The sequence below is a fragment of the Manis pentadactyla genome, chromosome 8 (genome assembly GCF_030020395.1).
Source record: "Manis pentadactyla isolate mManPen7 chromosome 8, mManPen7.hap1, whole genome shotgun sequence".
NCBI classification, from domain to species: Eukaryota; Metazoa; Chordata; class Mammalia; order Pholidota; family Manidae; genus Manis; species Manis pentadactyla.
In genome coordinates, this window is record NC_080026.1 from 92,275,572 (window position 1) to 92,299,314 (window position 23,743).

General features: G+C 45.0%; 1 protein-coding gene across 3 annotated transcripts in view; it reads left to right on the forward strand.

Moving 5' to 3' along the window:
- Window positions 1-23,743, forward strand: part of TSPAN15 (tetraspanin 15) — a 54,732-nt gene that overhangs the window by 15,434 nt on the left and 15,555 nt on the right. The window contains exons 2-3 of one of the 3 annotated variants that reach the window (XM_036928684.2): window positions 16,298-16,483; window positions 17,724-17,798. The exons of 1 other annotated variant lie outside the window; for it this stretch is intronic. In XM_036928684.2, coding sequence (XP_036784579.1) covers window positions 16,298-16,483; window positions 17,724-17,798 — 261 coding nt within the window. The remainder of the gene's footprint in view (window positions 1-16,297; window positions 16,484-17,723; window positions 17,799-23,743) is intronic. One more of the 3 variants, XM_057505934.1, reaches the window with a different exon arrangement.

Genomic DNA, 23,743 nt, shown 5'->3' on the forward strand with positions numbered 1-23,743 from the left:
ACTCTCTCACTCATCTTTCTGCCTCTCTCACTCTCTCTCAATACAACTTGTTTGCCAACCCAGCTGAAAGGAAGCTGCAGCCTTTATGACCTTACCCTGAGATACTCCAGCATTCAGCTTTTCAAAAAGGGCATTCTCGCACACGCTGTCATTGTCTGTCTGAAAAAAAATCACCAATAAATAAAACATCTGAAATGCAGTACATATCCAAATGTACCCAGCTGTTCCCCAAACGGCCTCTGTGGGGGCTCTTTCACTCAATCCAGGATGCACTCAGAGGACAGTCTGTATCAGGGAGATTAAAAAGATGTGAACGGCCACATCTTTTTAATCTCCCTAATACAGACTATCCTCCCTGCTTTTGGGTCCTTTGAAGCCTCCAGGCCAGTTGATCTGCAGAACACCAGCCTTCTGGGTTTGCTTATGGTTTCCTGGTAATTTACGTTCGGGCCACCCATTTCCTGCAGGAGCGCTGCCCTGGCGATTCAGTGCAAGATGCGGGATACCACGTTAGGAGGTGCCTGATGTCCAGCCACCCCACTGCTCACCATGCCAAGCTGACCGCCAGCCCACTCTGTGGTACATGTGCATTTCCCGTGATGACACATGCATAAGTTGGGGGGGCAACACTTGGGGCTATGTGCATATTCTGTTTGGAGAAAGAACTTTTGAAAGCAAATCTGAGTGTGCTACTTCCCTGCTTAAATTATTTCAGTGGTTTCCCTATTCCAACTTCAAAATATATTGAGTCTTCCAACTTCTTGCCACCTTACATGCCCCTGCTGGTCCAGGCCACTGCTGCCTGGCATCTGGGTTACTGCAGTGGATCCCTGACTGCTGTCCCTTCGCTCCTCCATCCCCAAGCTGTTCTAGGCACAGCAGTTGGAGTAACTCATTTAAAAATCAGAGTCAGGTCAGATCACTCCTCTGCAAACTTGTAATGCATCCCACTCAGAGCAAAAGTCAGAGTCCTCTCAGTGACTTTAAAGTCTCCCCCTGATCTGCCTTACCCCACCCCTACCCTCTGGCTTCATCTACACTTTCCCCTCTGTCCTGCTGTAGCAGCTATTCCTTGAACACAGGGGCACATTCCCAGGTCTTGGTAGCTGCTTGGACGTTTATTGATGGTAGAGAGCCCTCCCCTGTTTCAAGTCTGCTCAGCTTTCCCTGGCTGGGCTATTTAAGATGACAGCCCTTCCCCCAGCCTCCCTGACCTCCTTTCCTGTTTTTTTTCCTCCATAACACTTATAAGCATGACATGCACTGTGTTTTTCTTGTTTGTCTCTCCCCAACTAGAATGTGAGCTCCCGCAAAGCTAAGACATTCCGCTATTATAGCTGTTCTCCCCACCTCCTTCCTGAATCCACTGCTCTCAAAGTGTGCTCCACGGATCCGTGGGGGAACTTTCAAGGAGTCTGGGAAGTCAAACCCACTTCTGTAATAATACAGAAGATGCTGTTTGCCTCTCCCATTCTCATTCCCTCAGGAGGGTACAGTAGAGAATTTCAGGGGCCTATGCTGGTGATGGGCCAAGGACTGGGTGAGGAGCAGCTATAAGAATCCAGCTATCTTCTTATTAACAAGCATTTGCAAAAATGTAAGCCCATGCCACTCTTCTCAGTTTTTTAAAAAATGTTTTATAGAATACATGCTAAACTAGGAAGAATTAATATTGTCAAAATGGCCATCCTGCCCAAAGCAATATACAGATTTGATGCAATCCCTATGAAACTACCAGCAACATTCTTCAATGAACTGGAACAAATAATTCAAAAATTCATATGGAAACACCAAAGACCCTGAATAGCCAAAGCAATCCTGAGAAAGAAGAATAAAGTAGGGGGGATCTTACTCCCCAACTTCAAGCTCTACTATAAAACCATAGCAATCAAGACAATTTGGTACTGGCACAAGAACAGAGCCACAGACCAATGGAACAGACTAGAGAATCCCTATTAACCCAGACATATATGGTCAATTAATATTTGATAAAGGAGCCATGGTCATACAATGGCGAAATGACAGTCTCTTCAACAGATGGTGCTGGCAAAACTGGACAGCTACATGTAGAAGAATGAAAGTGGACCATTGTCTAACCCCATATACAAAAGTAAACTCAAAATGGATCAAAGACCTGAATGTAAGTCATGAAACCATTAAACACTTGGAAGAAAACATAGGCAAAAACCTCTTAGACATAAACATGAGTGACCTCTTCTTGAGCATATCTCCCCGGGCAAGGAAAACAACAGCAAAAATGAACAAGTGGGACTATATTAAGCTAAAAAGCTTCTGTACAGCAAAAGACACCATCAATAGAACAAAAAGGAACCCTACAGTATGGGAGAATATATTTGAAAATGATACATCCGATAAAGGCTTGACGTCCAGAATATATAAAGAGCTCACACACCTCAACAAACAAAAAACAAATAACCCAATTAAAAAATGGGCAGAGGAACTGAACAGACAGTTCTCCAAAAAAGAAATACAGATGGCCAACAGACACATGAAAAGATGCTCCACATCACTAATTATCAGAGAAATGCAAATTAAAACTACAATGAGGTATCACCTCACACCAGTAAGGATGGCTGCCATCCAAAAGACAAACAACAACAAATGTTGGCGAGGCTGTGGAGAAAGGGGAACCCTCCTACACTGTTGGTGGGAATGTAACTTAGTTCAACCATTGTGGAAAGCAGTATGGAGGTACATCAAAATGCTCAAAACAGACTTACCATTTGACCCAGGAATTGCACTCCTAGGAATTTACCCTAAGAATGCAGCAATCAAGTATGAGAAAGATCAGTGCACCCCTATGTTTGTCGTAGCACTATTTACAATAGCCAAGAATTGGAAGCAACCTAAATGTCCATCGATAGATGAATGGATAAAGAAGATGTAGTACATATACACAATGGAATACTACTCAGCCATAAGAAAAGGGCAAATCCTACCATTTGCAGCAACATGGATGGAGCTGGAGGGTATTATGCTCAGTGAAACAAGCCAAGCAGAGAAAGAGAAATACCAAATGATTTCACTTATCTGTGGAATATAAGAACAAAGGAAAAACTGAAGGAACAAAACAGCAGCAGAACCACAGAACTCAAGAATGGACTAACAGGTACCAAAGGGAAAGGGACTGGGGAGGATGGGTGGGTAGGGAGGGATAAGAGGGGGGAGAAGTAGGGGGTATTAAGATTAACATGCATGGGGGGTAGGAGAAAAGGGAGGGCTGTACAACACAGAGAAGGCAAGTAGTGATTCTACAACATTTTGCTATGCTGATGGACAGTGACTGTAAAGGGGTTTATAGGGGGGACCTGGTATAGGGGAGAGCCTAGTGAACATAATATTTGTCATGTAAGTCTAGATTAGTGATACAAAAAAAAAAAAAAAGGGCAGTTCCTGTGTGGTAACCTCCAATGAGTTCCGCACAAGGGTATAAAGGGCATATAAAAGTGTAGGCAAAGGGTCTGTTTGTGTTTATACAGAGGATCAAAGCTTAATTTGGCTACCCCGAAAATGAACTAAGATACGATATGAAAAAGAACTTCCAACATCAGCACTCTCTGGAAGACTCATGCCAGATGATGATCATCAAAAAACCCCAACAAAGATCCACGCACTGCTACAGCTGTAGATGCACTCATCCCACCCGTTCCTGGACTTGCCATGGGAATGAGGAAGGAGATATCTAAGCTGGCCTGTGCATACAGTAAAACAACAAATTTGACTGGATCTATACTGTTGGAAGTCAATCAAGAATTAGGAGAAGTGCAAATTGTAGCGCTCCAAAAATCTTACAACTACAGACTATTTACTGTTAAAAGAACATAAGGGATGTGAACATTCCCCAGGAATGGGTTGTTTTAATTTGTCTGATTTCTCTCAGACTGTTCAAGTTCAGTTGGACAATATCCACCATATCAGAGATAAGTTTTCACAAATGCCTAAGGTGCCTAACTGGTTTTCTTGGTTTCACTGGAGATGGCTGGTAATTACAGGTATGCTTTGGTTATGTAACTATACTCCTATTATGTTAATGTGTGTGCACAATTTAATTAGTATTTTAAAACCTATACATGCTGAAGTTACTCTACAAGAAGATATGTCAAAGAAATAATCAATCTTCCCATGTTTTCTTCGGCCTGCTACTTCTATAGCTTTTCTTCTTCTTTCCTAATTACAATCCTTAAATAGAATTCGTGCCTCATATCAAATTTACCGAGTATCGTAATTCGTCCAAGTGGTAAAGATACCTCAAGACAAATGCTGGGCATAGAAGCTACAGGGCATAAATATGCAAAGAAATAAAAAGCTAACCATTTCAAACAATAAGGCTTCTCTCTCACTTACCAACTTCACATTTCCCTGTATGGCCCCGGAAGATGACTGGTTAGCCAGAGACGGGTAAGATTCCTCAAGGGAGGAACAACCTAAGACAGGCACAGTCGCAGGGGGGCCATCAGGTGAGAAATTGGGGATCAACAGAGGTGAGGCTTAGAACCTCACCCCCCCTGTTCTGAGAGAAATCTTCTGCATACGTGGATGTTTTGTTGCCCTTGTCTAGCTTGGATTAACACATAGTCTACAGGCACACACCTGATCATCTACATTTGCTCTCTTACAACACTAAACTATGTTTTCTACCTTTATCTTGTATCTACCTACCACTTCAGCATTTTATTAAAAATAATAATAATAAAGAGAGAAATGTGGTATTCACATATAAATCAAGTATAAAAATCAAATGAGTATTCATATTTGAACTGACTGTTTATAGTTCATAATGCATGAGCAAAACCGAAAGTTTCTGTGATGACTGCCCTTGTACTGTTCACCATGTAACTTATTCACTATGTAACAATTTGTTCTCCATGTAAGAACTTGTTTGTTATGCCTCAGAAGATTGGAGACTGACGAAAATTAGGCTTGGGGTGGATTAATGATTGTCCATTGAGCATTGACTCCCCTATACAGAATTTTATTGTCGTTAACAACCATTTGATCAATAAATATGAGAGATGCCCTCACAAAAAAAAAAAAAAAAAAGTACACACTTCCAATTGTAAAATAAATAAGTAACTGGGATGTAATGTATAGCATAAGGAATATAGTCAAAATATTGTAACAACTTGGTATGGTGATAGCTGGTACCTAGAATTATCATGTATATAAATGTTGAATCACTATGTTGTACACCTGAAACTAATGTAATGTAATACTGTGTGTCAACTACCCTTCAATAAAAAATAATTATCTCCAAAAAAATTAAAATAAAATAAAATAAAATACATGCTATTTATGTTAATGTGTAAATCTTGTTATTTCTGAACATTATATAATTACTTAAACTATGTCTACTTTAATTTCCTTTAAACAATTGGTAGATATAACCAATAAAAACAAAAGCTCTAGGGTCCTCAAAATGTTTTAAGAATGAAAATGAGTCTTAAGACCAAAACCTCTGGGAACCACTGGCTTAAACAACCCTCAGTAAAGAGATACTGAATGATGAATGAATGAATGAATGAACTTTTTGGTTTAACTTGACAGACCTGGCCTTGGTGATCTGATTTCTGTGAGCTTCCTTGCCCACCTCCCCTTCCCTGTCTTCCAGTCCTTGGCTCCAGCTATGCTGACCTGAACCCGTGGCACCTTCAAGAGTGTCTTGAAACCCCTTGTTCACTTCAGAAATTCTTTCTTGTCCATTGCATGCATTAAGTGGACTCAGTTCAAATATCACCTTCTCCAGGAAGCCTTCCTTGATCTCACTGGTCTTGCCCATGAGTTAGCATCTCCTCTTCTCTTGCCTCTCTGCCCACTCAATTACCTCTAACCCTGTGTTTACCCAGTTCTGCTGCGTTCATTGGTGGGCAGGTATGTCTTACCAGACTGAGCTCCTTGAAGGCAGAAACTAGGTCTCATCTTTTTATTCCCAATGCCTGGTATGTAAGAGGCATTTAATAAATGTATTTTGAACCAATGAGTGTTGCCTTGGAAATCAGAATAGGGACTCCCTTTCCCCTGAATTATCCTTGGACCAAAGTGCCTCTAATGGGGAAATGATTTCTGGCATCTGATTTGAAACCTAAAATGTCAATGTTATAACAGTACCGCAGCTTTACTGGGGAAGGAGAGCAACACTTACTGAATACCTGTTGGGGGGCAGGAACTTTTGCATGGTGTTTTGCTTCAAGGGCACTGTGGTTCATAGTCTGCTGTGAACTGGCTTGGGCCCTAACCATTTTCCATATGGCTTCTGTGGGGAAGTGTGTTCTGGGAACTAAGCCACTAAACTTCCTGTGAATGTCTGGGACTAACGCATTTGCTGGAACGTGCAGACTGTGAAGTTGTCAAGGTCAAACATGGCATGCATGCTGCTGGGTCCTGCCACTGTGCTTTGCTTCGCAGAAGGTAATAAATGTCTGGAACTATCTGTTCAATAGGCATAGTTAGTACTATGAATATCAGTACAATTGAGGGCTTCCCATGATTGATTGCACAGGTGATCAGAAGTAGAGAGAGATCCCTATAGCTGGGGTGAACAAAGAAGTCTTCCCAAGGGAGGAGGGCCTTGAGCTGAGCTTGGGAGGATGGGTATTAGCCCTTTTTAGTTTTATTATTTCCAAAAACATTTGGTCTTCTTTCCATGGCTGCTGTGGGAGGCAGTGCTGGAGGCCTGTGCCTTCATCGAGGCTGGGTGGGCAGGGCATCTCTGTCCCCTTTAAGGTCTTTCTCATGCACATGTGGACCAGGTGGGAAAGCAGGTGCAGACCCATGGTGGAGGACTCAGGAGAGGCGACATTGGGCCACCCTCAGTCTGCTGATGGCCAAAGTTCTAGGAGGGACTCTCTGGACATAAGTGTCCATGGACTCCTGGAGCAATAAAGAGATTTTGGGGGTTGGGAAGCAACTCCCAAACTCCTTTTAGAGCAGGGAAACTGAGGCCCAAAGGGGGGATGGGACGTGCCCAAGGTCACATAGGAGTTAGTGACAGGGCTGGGATTAAAGTCCAGGGCTCCCCCAACCCACAATGCTCCTTCCAATGTGTGATGCCTCCTTTTTCACTTTGCCTTTCGACCTCTTTGGAGCCATGAGTCCTTGGAGTGGGGGTAGTTTATATTTCTTTAAGGCCCTACACATGCCAGGCACTGACAGTTGTGGTCTGATTGCCTCCTTTGCCTTCCAACTCTAGTTCAGGAGCACAGGGTCAGTTCCAATGTGGTATTTTGTGCAAAGGGGGGTAGAACAAACCAAAGGTTATATATATGATCAAAGGAGATCCCACACTTTTGCATGAGAAAGTCCCTACAGGAGACAGAGATGCCCTGCCCACCCCAGCCTTGTTCAAGGCTGAGTGATACATATATAAGAATTGGTTTCATTTTTTTCTTAGGTATAAAACTAATCTAACATTAAAAACAAGAAACGTCATGAAACACTTAGTAAGCCCTGTTGCTGCCAGAATGGTGTAGGGACAGCCCTTGATTTATGAATGTCCGACTCAGTCAGGTGTCCCCTGGGAAGCAGTAGTCCTGGCTGTGAGGCCTCACTGCCCTCCGCCTGCTGCTAGAATTTTCTTAATCTCATCCTTCCCTCCTTCCACTACCAGCTCCCTTTTGGGGGGCTCCCTCCTTTGTTGTGGCTTCTCCTCTGGCAGCCTAGAGGGTCAGAGAGAGGAGATCACAGGGAAGCCCCTGCTTGCCTTCCCTTGGGCCCTGCAGGGAAGACCCCCAGGCTGTCTCTGGGAGAGGCCCCAGGCCAGGGGAAGGTGGCTGGATGCCCGGCCCATCTTCTCTGATTTCCCAGGAGGAAGTAACTGCTCTGCCTCTTTTCTCAGAATATCCTTACTAGTTCTTTCTTTTACCACTTCTCACCTGTGGACACATGGGTGCTCTGGGGCCTGAACTGGAGGCCGCTGCCTAGAACAAAGCCCCCTTGTCACCTCTGTGAGCCCATGTCCCCTTTTTAAAGCATTTGAAAGAAGCCCGGGGTCATTTTACCTGCTCCTGCTAGCAGCCGACAGCCATGAGTGGTGGGGCCTGAGCTGTGGGGCCTTTGCTGTAGGCTGTAGGGGAAGGCACTTCTGGGCCAGAGGAAGAAGGGAGCAGGGGAACAAGCGGTAGTTTGTCCCAGGATGTACCTGAGCAATTACCCCAACAGGAAGTGCCCCCACCTGCACGCTGCATAGCTCTTCATCTCTAGGATCCCCAAGCCCATATCCCAGAATCCCAGCCTCCACCCCCCACCCCTAGCCTCTCAGCTAGAGTTCCAACCCTGGGCCTAGGGTGCTGTCTGCAGTAGCCTGAGCTGAGGGACTGCCTGTCCCCAGTGCCGGGCCCATGTGTCTTTCTGGGAGCACTGGCTTCTGTTCTGATTATCCACTGGGTAATGAGCCAGCTTGGCCTGGGGGCTGGCTTGGGGCCTACCTAGGGCTGAGTTATGGGAAGGTAATCACTCAGAGGCCATGGGAACATAGCCCCGAGAGGCAGGTTCCCACTCTCTTGGTTCAGACACTGAAGGTGATGAGAGAAAGCCAGAGGTCTGGAAAGGGAGGGGAAAAGAAAACCAGAGAGAGGAGTGTGTTGGATGGAGGTGATCTGCTTTTCATTTTGTCCCATAGCCGTTTCCCTGGTTTTCAGATATGCGCAGCTCCCTCTTACCCTTAAACCTTGTAAGGCTCTGTTCAGGAACGAGATCAACAGAGTTTTTCTTTGGGTTTATAGGCATCTGAAGCTGTATCATTTCTCAGATTCATTCTTCTGATAGAGGTATTGGGCCAGTAGTCCCTGTGCTCACAGAGGATCTAGTGGTATGAAGTCAGATTCCTGTGTATCCTTCAAGGCTCAGCTCCAGTGGGCCTTCTCTGGTTTCCCAGGAGGAGGTAATTGTTCTGCCTCTTGTCTCAGAATGTCCTTAACAATTATTTCTTACCACTTTGCACTTGTCTGCCCCTAACTCCTTCCTAAGCAGGTCCTGGCTGGGTCATCTCTTATCACCAGTGCTTTGCACGGTTGTGGTGGTTCTTGATTCAAAATTCTACTGTCTGCCCTGGCTGGTTTGAATAGCTGGCACTTGCTAACCTCCCAGCTTAGCTCTTTTATAGCCTGGAATGTGCTGTGTGCTTGTGGGAGTCTTTTAAGTCAGATTTCTGACCCTGTTGGTGACACAAGGGGCAGCAAAACCAATCGGCATACCTACTTTGCTGCCTGGAGGCTGTGTTTTCCATCCATAGACCTAGAGGGGGGCTTTCCCAGGCAGGGCTGGGAAGTACTTCTGGAAGCCTTTCTCCAGCTCTTCCCAGAAAGCCCTGGGAAAGCTTGAGGGAGGTGGGGAGCACTGTTATTAGAGAAGGCATAATAAAGGTGTTGTAAAGAAGGGAGAGACCATGCTCATGGGCAGAAGGCCTGGTAGAGTAAAGATAGAGTCCATTTCCCTCAAAGGGACCTATAGATTCACCGCAGTTCCAGTCACGCCTCACTCAGCAGGTTTTTCCATGGAACTTGATTAAGATGATTCTAAAATGTGTATGGAAGACTCGAGGTCCAAGAATATCCAGGACACTTCTGAAGAAGACAGGAAAGAGGGACTTGGCTTACCACATGCCAAAATGTTATAAAGCTATGGTCACTGCGATCGGGAGGTCTCTTTAGGAATAGACAGATTGTCCAGTGGAAGCGAAAGGGAGCCAGAAACAGATGTAGGTGTATGTGGAACCTTAGTGTATGACAGTGGGATCATAGCAGACCAGTGTGCACAGGACAACTGGTTAATAAATAGTGCTTATTATGTTATAAATGAAAGCAGACTATGTCAGAGAATGTCATGGACCAAGGATTGCAATTAATTTAGTTCTCTGCACTTGATATCCAGTTTTTTAGAAAGAAAGAAATTGTGTCCAGGGTCAAGGCAGAGTTCGTAGCAAAGTTGCAGTGACAAAGACTAGGGACTGGCTCCTTTGCTAGCAGTAAGAGGGAGCTTCTGCTGCTTTCTCAAGGGCTGGCTTTGATTTGGGGTGGGGAGGAATCCCATTACTCAAGCACAGGTGCCTGGGAGCAGGGCTGGGGCCAGCTCAGTGGCACTCGTGTCCAGGGCCCCAGAGCTTAGACTAACTACTGCCACATGGCCCTGGAGGTGGGGCTGGCACTCTCTGGGTTTGGATTGGGGGTGCTGCCAAGGCCTTCAGGATCTGGCCTGTCCTGCTTTCCTTAGGGGCAAGAGGAGTGAGACATGAGCTGAGTTTTCCCAGGCCAAATGGGAGAAGATATTGTTTCCTGATGAATGAAGTCAGTGAATATTAACTGATCCTTCTCTAGCTAGGGGCAGGATGATTAGGGCATGTGATTTTTAAAATAAAGATGGTCTCTACCTTCAGAAAAGAGCAGTGAGAGTAGGAAGGGTCAGCATCCAATGAGAGATGCTTTAGGGCTGTGCTGTCCAAGGCAATGGCCACTAGCTACATGTGTTCAAATTTAAATTAATGAAAATGAAAGAAAACAAAAAATTCAGTTCCTCAGGCTTACAAGCCACGTTTCAAGGACTTGCTAGCCACATATGACTAGTGGCTACCATGTAGACATGAGCATCACACAGAATATTCTCTTCACAGCAATGCTCTGCCGTTGGCACCTTTGCAGTTTGCAAAGACATTTCAGATCAGTTCTCTCCCAGGTCTTTGCAAAAGGCCCATCTGGAGGCCTCAGGGCAGGTCAGACAGGCAGGTTTTGGTTGTGAACCGTGACCTGCCTCTCATGTGCTCTGTGTCACTTGGCTTCACTGAGCCTGGTGTGTAAGCCAAGGCCGAGGCCGGCTGTTTTTGGCTGTGTGGGGGCATGCAGGGGGTGGGCATGCTGTGGGAATAGTGCCTTGCAGGCTGCTGGCGTGGCAAAATTCCTCTGTAAGTGGCAGTGGGCTTCATTATTTTACAGGTGAAAAATGAGGTACAAAGAGGAGAAGTGACATGGCCAAGGGCACTAACCTAATAAATGAAGGCCCAGAATGTCACCCCATTTCTTGTCTTGCTTCTACTGCTCCTTCCAGCACCCTAATCTGTACAGGAGAGAAGCTGGTTCAGGGCATGCAGAGTAGGAGGTGGCTCTCTGCAGGGTGGGCTCAGCCCAGGACCAGGCAGAATTGGCCTGGGGCAGAGGGCTGGTGAACGCAAAGCCCAGGGTTTCTTGGCTGGATTCAGGGGTCCTGCTAACCCCATTTTATTTAAAATCTCTCTCAGGCCTTGGAATTCACCTATTCCCCATATCCTCTCAAAGTAGAAACTCAGAAAAGTGTTTGTTTGGGCCCAGCAGAGAGCCCCACATCCTCCAGTGCCCCAAGGTAATTCCAGAATGAATCAGTTCTTGGGGCCTCCCAGGAAGCACTGGCTTCTCCAGGAAGCCATCCTGATTTCCTGACATTCCCTCCTGCTTCCCCACATTTATTCAAATCCCCAGAGCCCTCTGCACCTCCCCATGGTAGGAATTGTAGTTTGCTTTCCACAGACCAGGGCTACTTCACATTTTCTGTGCCAGGAACATTTCAGTTAGAGGTTAATGAAAGTAAAAGTGTGACTTTTTCCTCCATTCCTAGTGAAAGATCCCCTGAAGCCTATCCATCCGACCCTAGAGATCATTGCCAGCCTCTCTTAACCCCTCTCCCAGACTGTCCCAGTCCATGTCTACTCTTGTGACACCCAGGGCCTAGAACACAATAGCTGCCTGGTATGTGCCTTTTGAGGTAAAAATGGGCTTTTCTGGCCCCCTCAAAGTGCAGACTTGCTCCAGCTGGGGGTGAGCCAGCCCGGATGGTGACTAGATGCTTCCTGCAGGAGGAGACACAGGTGCTGGAATGCATCACACGGCCCCCGCTTCCTAGCAGCTGGGTGAAGCTGGGCCACTCCCTGGGCCTCTCCCTGTGGAGGACGAAGCTGGTTCCCAGCTGTTGGGCTCAGAGGAGACCTTTGGGTCCAGTTCACACTTGGTGCCAGGGCCCCTGTGCACCCTGTTGAAGATGCCACATGGCTTGCAAAGCCTGAGTGTTTGGGCCTGTGGGCTGCCTGCTGCATGCACTTTCCCTCTTTGGCCCCAAATGGGCATGGTCATGTGCCCCCCACCCCAGACCTGTTTAGCTGAAGCTGTTCTGCTTGAAAAATGGGCCGTTTGCTTCCTGCACTGGAGCTAGAGTGGTTGGCTGCCTGTGAAAGGCTATAATTAGCAGAGAAGAGTGGATAGGATTGCCCACTGGCACTGACAGTTCATTTTATACTCAGATGGAAACATAAACTGATGTCATTGGAGATGTAAATATTACTTGGAAACCTTGAAGTTCCCGGGAAGGGATGTGCCTGCCTCTCTCCATGCCCATTGCCCCTTTAAGTCTTGAATGAGGAGCCCAGATCAGCCTGAGCTGTGTGGGGAACCCTCTCGGGGGTTATCGACCAGGCAGCCCAGAGGGTGGACTAGGAGGACCAGTCCCACAGCTCTGTCCACAGTGGTAGGGGGTTGGGAGGCTGGGGTTTGCATTTGCCGCAGAAGCTTTTCCTATGGCTTTAGTGATCTGGGAATGTCGCAAGGCCGACTAGCAAGGAAAATGCAATGCTTTGCAACAGGAGGGAGATCAGACCAACGGAAGTTATGTTTCCTGCCAGCAAAACTGTTCTGGAGAGGGTCCCAGGGCTCTGGGCTGCTTGTAAAAATAGAAGAAGCCTCTGATTACCTTTGTGGAGAGGGCTGGGGTCAGTTCTGCTTGGAATTGGGGCCAAGGACAGCTCTGGTGTTTGGAGATGGTTTTCAAAGCAGGGTACTTTAACCCAAAAGTACAGTCATGTGGGAATGAGGGAGGGGGACAGACCTAGGTGGTGGGAAGTTATCAGAGTCCATGTCCATCCTGCCTAAACTTTTTTTTTAGTAACAGGAAACAGAACTCTTGAAAGCATATAGAATCGATTCTGAAAATATTAAGATGTTATCTTGTTAGTTCTGTGACAGCATAAGAATCATACTCTTCATCGTGACAGGAGATAAGCCCTCACCTCTGTCACCCTCAAGTACATCTTGTCCTTGCATATTTAGCCTGGGCCCTGAAGATTTCACTTCTCTGTGGGGTTCATCTTTAACTCTAATCCTCAACTTCAGGGTGGAGGAATCTCTGGGCTCTGTCTGGCTCAGGGCTGGGGCTGAGTGAGATTTCCTTATAAGTTTAGTGTTCCAGAAGTAGGGAGGGCATTTGGTTTTTTAAAGCTGCTTGCCCTTGTTCTCAGAGGATCCCCGAGGCTTAGGCCAGCCTAGAACAGTGTTCTGGGTTTTACCATGGTCTGGGGTTTGGAGTGTGACTGATCAGTCCGCCTCTGCTTAATCTTTCTCTACCAAAGGTGGATTTTATTTCCTGTGATCACCACCTTCCTATGGAGGGCTGGGTGGGTGGGTGTCCTGCCTTATAAATGTAAAATTTTACCCGAGTGGGTAATTTTGATGACATCACTTCACTCAGTTTTCCTGATATGGCCAACTTGTTAATAAGTAGCTCACCTCCAAGTTTGTCAATGTCTTTAGCACCCCCATCTGCCTGTATTGGAAAGGCATGCCTTTTAGACCAGGGGGAGTGGGTCTCAGTAATCCTAGATTATTTTTTCAAACCAAGGGGAATGGCACTTAGCTGTGAAATACAGCAGAATACTTGACCTGAAGGAAGTGGCTTCCTGGCAACCCTCTGTTGTCTGTTGTTTCTAAGTGAGCTTTGTCTGCTGGACTTCTGGTACCCCTGCTACCTGTCAAAGCTTGGGGGGAGGCAGGTGCTTGCCTTTCCTCGGGACAGCCAAGGGGATCTCCTCTGAGGCACATTATAGCCAATTTAAGGCTGGGATAAACCAATGAGTAACTGGAGGGATGGCCACCTCCTCTGTGTTCCGGATGTTGACTCCAGGGTAGCTGTGCTCATGGCATATCTTGCCAACATCTTGTCTGTATTATCCCTCATTTCCTTAACGTGGACCTTAGCTTATAGCGCCACAGCTTCTGGTTACTCTCCCACACTCCCTTCTGCTCAGCAGTGTCCAGTGTAGCTACTGATTTGTCCCTGCCCTTGGGAATGTATGGCCTGGAAAGTCAGAATCCTTGGACAGGCAGGAGACTGGGTGGAGCATCAGGCTCAAACCCACGGGGGTCTCTTGGGGTACCCTGCTCCATCCATCAACAGACACTGGTGGTAAAACACCAAATGTTATTCCTGAATGTCAGTACTAGTCTGGGTGCTGGGGTTGCCTGCAACAGCTGAAAATTCTCTCCTGGAATGGAGTTCATATTCTTGTGGGGAAGACAAACAATAAAGAAATAAAAGAAAAAACATACTCTATTAAATACTGGTAAGTGCAAAGGAGAAAAATAAAATGGGGAAATGGAATTGGGAGTTTCACAGTGAGGGACTTTCTACTTTTAAATAAGAAAGGCCTCACCAAGCAGGTGTCAACTGAGCAGCAAGGAAGGAGGTGAGGGAGTGAACCATGTGGATTCAGGAAAGAGCATTCCAGGCAGTAAGAACAGCTTGTGCAAAGGCCCTGGGGGCACACTTTATGCATTTGACCAGCAGTGAGCAGCCCGGGGCAGCTAAAGTAGAGTAAGAGATGAGGGGAGTGAGTAAGAGATGAGGTCAGACAGGTCATGTAGGCCTGTAGGCTGTGGTTAGGGTTGTGGCTTTTACTCTGCATGCAGAGAGAACCAGCCTCCGTTCTGGCTAGGTTTTCCTCAGTCACCCTAGTGTGGAGAATAGGCTGAAGGGGCCCAGGTAGGACAGTACTGCAGGATCCCAGGGCGATGTGTCAGTGTAGCCCCAGATTTGTCTGAGGGGTGGAGGTGGTGTCAGCTGATAAATATCCCTAAAAATTTATTATGAGCGGCTTTTCAGGCTAAGAGAAAAAGGGGTTCTCCCAGGGCTGTGTTGCCCGTTTTTTCCCCGGTGAGGTGTTGCGGTGGTCATCTTCCCACTGTTAGGAAAGTTGATAATGAGGAACTCGATGTGAAAATACCCTCAAAATTCCTCCTGTTCTGACCTTTGGCCTTTCCAATGTTCATCCTGAAAATCAGCACCTCCATGTCAATGTGGAAATTGCTGTCGCCCTGAACAGTTCCGAAACTTCCTTTGGGTGACCTGCCTGCGTAACACACAACACGGTGGCCCCAGGCGCGCAGGTTGATAGTGCTCCCGCTTGCCTCATCTCACTAAAGCTTTACAAAGACCTGTGGGTGAGCAGGGCACAAACAAATATCTTATACCCATTTTTCAGAGGAGAACACAGACTCGTGGGGTCAGATTGCATGTCCAAAGCCCCAGGTTAACAAGTGGCAGAGCTGGGTTCTCTGACCCTCTAACCAGTGCCGTTTCCCTGGACTCAATAGTACTTTCTTCCAAAGTGGCTGTAACTCTTGGAGGAAAATATTTTCCCAACCTGGGGCAAATACCTTTGAAACCAAAACCAGTCAAAGTGAGAAATAAAATGGGAGAAACCTGTTTATTGCTTATACACAGTTGTCCACTTCTGCTTGCCTGTGTCTCTCACTACCCAGCTGCAAAAACGGACCCCACCAAACCTCTCCAGTTCAGATATATCCTCATTCCTCCAACCCTTGTAATCACCTGTTGATGTGGAGATGGACTACTTCTCTCCACCCCTTGGAAACATCTATTGATATTAAGATGCCAAAGCCAGGTGAAAGATTCTGGAAATACTGCAATTTTAACCCACAGTGGTATTTCAAAATAGGGCCTGTATCCGTCTGCTAGGGTGGCCATAACACAGTAGCAGAGACTGGGTGCTTTAACAACGGAAATGTATTATCTCACAATTCTGGAGGTTGGAAGTCCAAGAGGAAGGTGTTGGCAGAATTGGTTTCTTCTGAGGCCTCTCTCCTTGGTTTGTAAATGACGGTCCTCTCCCTGTGTCCTCACATGGTCTTTCCTCTGTGTATGTCTGTGACCTAATCTCTTGTTTAAGAACAAGGTCATACTGAATTAAGGTCCAATCATACGACTCATTTTAATTTAACTACCTCCTTGGAGGCTGTATTTCCAAATTCAGTCACATTCTGGGGTGCCAAGGGTTAGGACTTCAGTGTATGAATTTGAGGGGGATGCAGTTCAGCCCATAACTGGTTCCTTCATGTACGGGTATCTGGGAGGAGCCCCTCCCACAAACCCAATCCCTCAGTGGCAGGCACCGTAGTACCCAGACAATTTTCCCTTGTATGACAATCAAGTGACAACCAGTCCTCTTTTCTCACGCCCTCCTTTCTTGCTACAGCTGATTGGGGCCGTGGTCCTGTCCGTGGGGATCTATGCAGAGGTTGAGCGGCAGAAATACAAAACCCTCGAAAGTGCCTTCCTGGCTCCAGCCATCATCCTAATCCTCTTGGGGGTAATCATGTTCATCGTCTCCTTCATTGGAGTGCTGGCTTCCCTCCGAGACAACCTGAGCCTTCTCCAAGCGGTGAGTTGGTCCCACGTGCCCCTCAGCTGGCGGGTGGGGGGCTGACTTTGAAATCCCTAGGAGAGCTGGGGACACTGCCCCTAGGTCCTCAGGTGGCCCAGTTTTTTCAGTCCTTGCCTCAAAGCAGCTCTTCTAGAGTGTTTCCTGGATCAGCCTACCTGTCCATATTGGCCCAGGAGAACCCAGACCACCTCCACTTCTGTGTAAAAAGGCTGATTTTAATACTATTCTTCTTACTTAAAACATGTGTGGTCTAGACTGTCAGCTGGAAGTGGGAGAAATCACACTCAAATGAGAGCTTGTAAAACCAAAAAGTTGTTGTTGGTGAGCTTATGTAACCAGCAGACACACACTGGGCCTAGGGTTTTGACAGTGCCCTTGGGCTCTCCTTTGCCGTCTGGATGCCTGGTGTTGTCCTTGGGCTCCCAGGCCAGTCGAGTTTTCACAGCTCTTGATCCCAAGGAATCTTTCCTGGTAACTTTGGCTGAAGTTCCAGAACTCTGATGGGCCTGCTTGGACCAAGTCCCTGCCCTGGGGTTAGGGGGTGGGGACAGCCCTCCTGCCCCCCTTACCGTGAGATGAGGGATGGCTCCCCAAAGCTGGGGGTGCCAGGTAGGCAGATCCACCCACTCTGCACCCACGTGTATGTCTGACCTCATTGTTTCCCCTTACATGGGAAGCCCCTAAAAGCCCCTAAAAGCAGGATATTGGTGCTGCCTGAGGCTGGAAGTTTCTGGTGTCAATTTGGACAATGCCTGTTTTGCAATAAAAGGCAGAGGTGCAGTACATGTCCTCTAAGCTCTAGACACCCCTTTGGGGTCTGGGAAGCCACTTCTGAGGAGCTCTGCAGGCAGAGTTGGAAATTCTTTCCCAGCCTGGCCATGAAGCCAGGCCTGTCCCTCTGGATCAGTGGGAGAGAGGACCGGCTCTCCCTGTGGTGGGGGGAATGGGGAGAGGCTGTGTTTTTCCACCTAGAGTCCTATGAGGACCCCTGGGACAAACCTCGATGACCATTTGGCGGGAACAGCTGACTCCCTCTTCCTGACCTCTGACTCCAGAGGTGGACTTTCCCAGGAATGTCTGTCCACATCCTGTGTCCTCATGGGAGGAAGGGCCAAGAGGCCCAGGAGCCAATTAGAGCTCCAACAGAGATGCTTCTCTTTATTGGGCTTGACCTTGGAGCAAATGGCACATCCTCTGCCATTTACCTCTAGGTAAATCTCGGAATTTTGTTTTTCAGTTTATGTACATCCTTGGGCTTTGCCTCATAATCGAGCTCATTGGTGGAGTGTTGGCCTTGATCTTCCGGAACCAGGTGGGCCTGTGGTGCATTTATCAGTCACGTGTATGCTGAGCACCCACTGTGTGGGTGCCCTGGGCCATAAACTGGGACTGTGCAGATGGCAGAGTAGATCATTCTTCCTGGAGCATCCATTCTGCTGGGGAGACAGGCACTGAACAAGTAACCCAGAGAATAAGAAACAAAACAGGGTGACAGGAGGATGCCTGGGGCAAAGGAGGACAATCATTAAATCATGAGAAGTTGCTGACCAGGAGAGGCCCAGAGGCCACAGAGGTCCAGGCAGGGGAACTCCCTGAGGCAGAAAAGAGCTAGGCAGATTTGTGGACCAGTATGCCAGCTGCTTGGCTGAAGCAGGTGAGTGATGGGGAGGAGATGGAAGGCCAAGTTAGATGGACGGGCCAGGCCAGATCATGTAGGTCCAAGGTTTAGGAGCTCAGAATGTTTTCTAAAGGCAGTAGGAAGCCTTTGGAGAGTTTTGAGTGGGGAAGTGATACGATCTGATTTACATTCTGCTTGCTGCTGGGTGGAGAACAGACAGTAGGGAGGCAAGGGAGAGTGTGGGAGACCAGCCAGGAGGCTGTAGTGGTCGTTCAGGAAAGAGGGGATGATGGGCTTGACCCCCGATGAGTTGATGGGCCTGGGCAGAAATGGCAGGCTTTGGTGTACATTTTGGATGCGGTACCAACAGGACCCCATTGTTCTGGATATAGAGGTGGGCTGAGAGAAGGCTGAGAGGGTGGCATCTTGGCCCTGGAAGCATGTGCAGGAACCAGGGACCCTTTGAACGGGAAAGGCTGTCTTGATCTCCCACTTCTTCCATTGTAGGCTATGTGTGCCTCATGCTAGCTGTGTAACCTTGGCAAGTCCCCTAGCCTCTCGGACCCACAGGTTCCTTAGGAGATCCTAGTCCCTCGCTCATGGAGTTTTGGGTGAGGATTTGCTGAGAGAATGCATGGCAGGAACCTGGCCTGGTCTGGCCCCTAGCAGACGTTCATTGCACAGCAGCTCCTCTGCCCAGAGCCTGGAGAAGAGAAAGGCCTTGCCCAAGGTCCTGCAGAAAGCTCGTGGCTGAGCAGGGCTGACTTCCAACCCAGGGCTCCATCATTTCTCCCATAGTCTTACTCCTTTGGTGCTAGAGGTGGGCCTTGGGGAGCAGGACATTTTTGCAGAAGCTCAGTTTTCTCTGTCCACTCCCCTACCTCCACCCCTCCCCACCCAGACAGCTTGGTTCCTGTTGCTCCTGGGCATTGCTGCTGGGTGGGCGTACAACAGGGCTGCAGCCAGTTGTCTTTCTTGTCAAAAGTTCAGCCCAAGGCAGCAGTCACTATCCCAGAGACTGGGTTGTGCCAAGCCCTCAAATGACCCAGTGTCTGACTCCTTCCAAACTCTTTGTGGGTACAACTGGTGTTCTAGCCCAGGTGGGAACAGGCCACAGGCCTGTTTATACCCATGGAATCAAGGAATCTTCCTACTGTTTTATGAGCCCCAGGAGAGGGGAGGGGAGGTTCCCATCATATCGACGAAGTCATTGAGGCACAGAGAGGTTAGGAAAGCCCTCCTACGAGCACACAGCAAGACAAAGGCAGCTCAGTCTTTTCTTTCAGTTCTTTTTTCCTTTTGTTTTTCCAGCTTTATTGAAGTATGACTGGCAAATAAAATTGTAATATATTTAAACTGTACAATTTGATGATCTGATATATGTATATATTGTGAAATGATTACCACTATCAAGTTAATTAACACATCCTCACCTCACATAGTTAACTTTCTTTTTGGCTTTTAGGATAAGAATGCTTATCCTATATATATACACACATATATATATACATATATATATATATCCAATATATGACATATATATCTATATATTATTGTATGTGTGTATATGTGCAATGAATATATATGTACAATATAAGTATATCAATATGAAAAAATTATATAGATCAATCACATTTTCTTTACACCTTCATCTGTTGATGGACATTTAGGTTGTTTCCACATCTTAGCTATTGTGAATAATGCTGCAGTGAACATGGGACTTCTTTCCATGACATAGTTCTTTTATATAGTGATTTCATTGCCTGTGGCAATATACCCAGAAGTGGGATTGCTGGATTATATGGTGGTTATACTTTAGAATTTTTGAGGGAACTTCGTACTGTTTTCCATAATGGCTGTACCAATTTACATTCCCACTGACGGTATGCAAAGATTCCCTTTTCTCTTCACCAATATTTGCTATATTTGTTATCTCTTGTCTTTCTTTTTAATACGAACCATTTTAACAAGTGTGAGGTGATATCTTATTTTGGTTTTGACTCGCATTTCTCTGATGATCAGAAATGTTGAACATGTTTTCATATATACCTGTTGGCCATTTGTCTGTCTTCTTTGGAAAAATACCTGTTTAGGTCCTCTGCCCATTTTTTTAGTCAGATTATTTGTTTTTTGTTTTTTGCTATTGAGACGTAAGTGTTCTTTATGGGTTTTGGATATTAACCCTTTATCAGGTATATGATTTACAAATATTCTCTCCCATTCCACAGGCTGCCCTTTGTTGGTTATTTCCTTTGCTGTGCAAAAGCTTTTTAGTTTGATGTCGCCCCATTTGTTTATTTTTGCTCTTGTTGACTTTGCATTTGGTGTCAGATCAAAAAAATCATTGCCACGATCAGTGTCAAGGAATTTTTCCCCTATGTCTTTTCCTAGCAGTTTTATGACTTCAGGTCTTATGTTTTAAGTCTTTTATTCATTTTGAGTTGATTTTTATATGGTGTAAGCTAAGGGTCCAATTTCATTATTCTGCATGTGAATATCCAATTTTTCCAGCACTATTTATTGAAGAGGATAACCTTTCTCAGTTATGGATTCTTGGTGACTTTGTCAAAAATTAGTTGACCCTATATGCATGGATTTATTTCTAGATCTTGCTCCATTGATCTATGTGTCTGTTTTTATGCCAATACCATACTGTTTTGTTAACTATAGCTTTGCAATATAGTTTCAAACCAGGAAGTATGATGCCTCCAGCTTTCCCCTTCTGCTCACGATTGCTTAAGTTATTTGGGTTCTGTTGTGGTTCCTAAAAAAATTTTAGGATTTTTTTCTATCCCTGTGATTAATACCTTTGGAATTTTGATAGGAATTGTATTGAATTTATAGATGGCTTTGGGTAGTATGGACATTTTAATAATAATTATTCTTAAAATCCATAAAAAGGGGATGTCTTTCCATTTATTTGTGTCTTCTTCATTTAAAAAAATTAATGTTTTATAGTTTTCAGTATATAGATCTTTTACTTTCTTGGCTAAATTTATCCATAAGTAATTTATTCTTTTTGATGCTATTCTAAATGGGATTATTTTCTTAATTTTGTTTTTGTACAGTTCATTGTTGAGTATAAAAGTACAACTGTTTTTTGTATGTTGATTTTTGAATATTGCAACTTTACTGAATTCATTTACTAGTTTTCAACAGTTTTTTGCCAGAGTCTTTAGGATTTTCTATATATAAGATCATGTCATCTGCAAACAGACAATTTTACTTCTTCCTTTTTGATTTGGATGACTTATATTTAATTTTCCTGCTTTGGCTAGGACTTCCAGTACTATCTTGAACTGAAGTAATGAGAGTGAGCACTTTCTCTTTCTGATCTTAGAGGAAAAACTTTCAGCTTTTCACTGTTGAGTATATTAACTGTGGGCTTGTTAGGTATGGCCTTTATTATGTTGAGGTACATTCATTCTACACCTGATTTGTTGAGTTCTTATAAGGAAAGGGTGGTCAATTTTGTCAAATGCTTTTTCTGCATCTATTGAGATAATCCTATGATTCTTATCCCTCATTTAGTTAATATATTGTATCAAAGGATATTGAACCATCCTTTCATACTAGGGATAAATCCCACTTGATCATAGTTTATGATCCTTTTAATGTACTGTTGGATATAGTTTGCTAATATTTTGTTGAAGATTTTTGCATTTATGTTCATTAGTGATATTAGCCTGTAATTTTCTCTTCTTGTAGTGTCCTTGTTTGGCCTTGGTATCGGAGTAATTCTGCCCTCATACATGACTTTAGGGGGTGCTTCCTCCTCTTTGATTTCTTGGAAGAATTTGAGAAGAATTGGTATTAGTTCCAGTTAGTTGGTAGAATTCATCAGTGAAGCCATCTGGCTCTTGAATTTTCTTATTAGGATACTTTTGATTACTAATTCACTCCCCTTCCTTATTTGTTATTGGTCTGTTCAGATTTTCTCTTTCTTCATGATTCAGGAATGGTAGGTTATATGTTTCCAGAAATTTATCCATTTCTTCTAGTCTATCCAGTTTGTTCTAGGTTATCCAGTTTGGTGTATAATTGTTCATAGCAGTCTCTTATCATCCTTTGTACTTCTGTGATATCAATTGCAATGTCTCCTATTTCATTTCTGATTTTATTTGTTTGACTTCTTTTTTTTATCTTGGTTAGTCTATCAAAAAATTTTTTTAATTTTATCTTTTTCAAAAAAAAACTCTTAGTTTTGTTTATCTTTTCTATTGTCTTTCTAGTCTCTATTTCATTTATTTCTGCTCTGATATTTGTTATTTCCTTCCTTCTACTAATTTTGGACTTAGTTTTTCTTCTTTCTATAGTTCTTGAGGTGTAAAGTTAGACTATTTGATATCTTTTTTTTCTTAATATATATGTTTATCACTATGAACTTTCCTCATAGAACTGCTTTTTCTGCATCCCATAAATTTTGGCATGTTATGTTTCCATTATCATTTATCTCAAGATTTTTTTAATGTCCCTTTTGCTTTCTTTTTTGCCCCATTGATTATCTTAGGTGCCCCTATTTAGTCTTGCTACATACTCCTCCCTTTTCCTCTTTTCTACTTTTCTCTGAACTGACAGATCCAGAGTATTGGTTTATTTTTCAGCAGTCTTGAGGGATGAAAGAATTTTATACCATTTGTCTATGGGAATACTTTCCTGTGTACCCAGTTGGGCTCCCAGTTGGTCCATGGCTTTCCAGAAGTTATAGATTCATGCTTTCCTAGCTGGAGACCAGATCCAGATTGTGGTCAGCAGCATGAATGGCTTTAATTAACAGTTCCCAAAATGAATAGCAGGTCTAGTTTCCAGTGTGCTTTCACAAAGGCAGGCTGATTTGCCATTTTCCAGTGCTCTGTAGGTCAACAGGGACTGTGACACCAGTCCTTCTTTCCAGTGAGTGAGCTGAGCCAAGACAAAACCTCCAGGGGCCCTTTAGTTTTTACGGCTCAGGATGCCATAGTTCTGAGGTCAGGGGTGAGAGTGTCCTGTTATCCCCAAACCCTGAAGGCAACGTGGGGTGAAGTGTGTCCTTGGAGGGGGTATCCCCTCATGGAGACTATCGGGGAGGGGGATCTCAGTGTGCAGGTCAGGAAGGACCTTCATCATCAGGGCTCTTTAGTGGGCCATGCTATCATTTGCCTGTGATAAATAATTTGCAATAATTTAAAAGATGATATACAAAAGTACAGATGCAATAAGATGTCCACAATGAAAAAAAATAGGCCTGGAAAAGTCTGAAAGGAAATAGAAATATTAACATTTTGACTCCTATTCCATCTATGACATGGGACTAGGGTGATTTTTATTTTCTCCTTTATATTTTTTCTAAGCTCCCATATTTTCTTTTCTTTTTTATAATCAAGGGAAAAAATACCATATAAAGAAAAATAATTTCCCTTCAAACTCTAATGCAATGTGATTTTGTAAAATAAGAGACTGGCCAATAGTGAGGATAGGGAAGGAGCAGCTCAGCTATTGATGGTGGCAGGAAGGGACAGTGTGAGGTGGTGAAAAAGGTGAGAAGCAATCAGGTCAGCTTCTTGGAGATGAGTTCCCAATTCCATTTTTTCCTCATCAAGAGAAGAAGACAGATTTCTGTGAGCCACACTGTAACCAGTCAATCCACACAGGCTACCTGT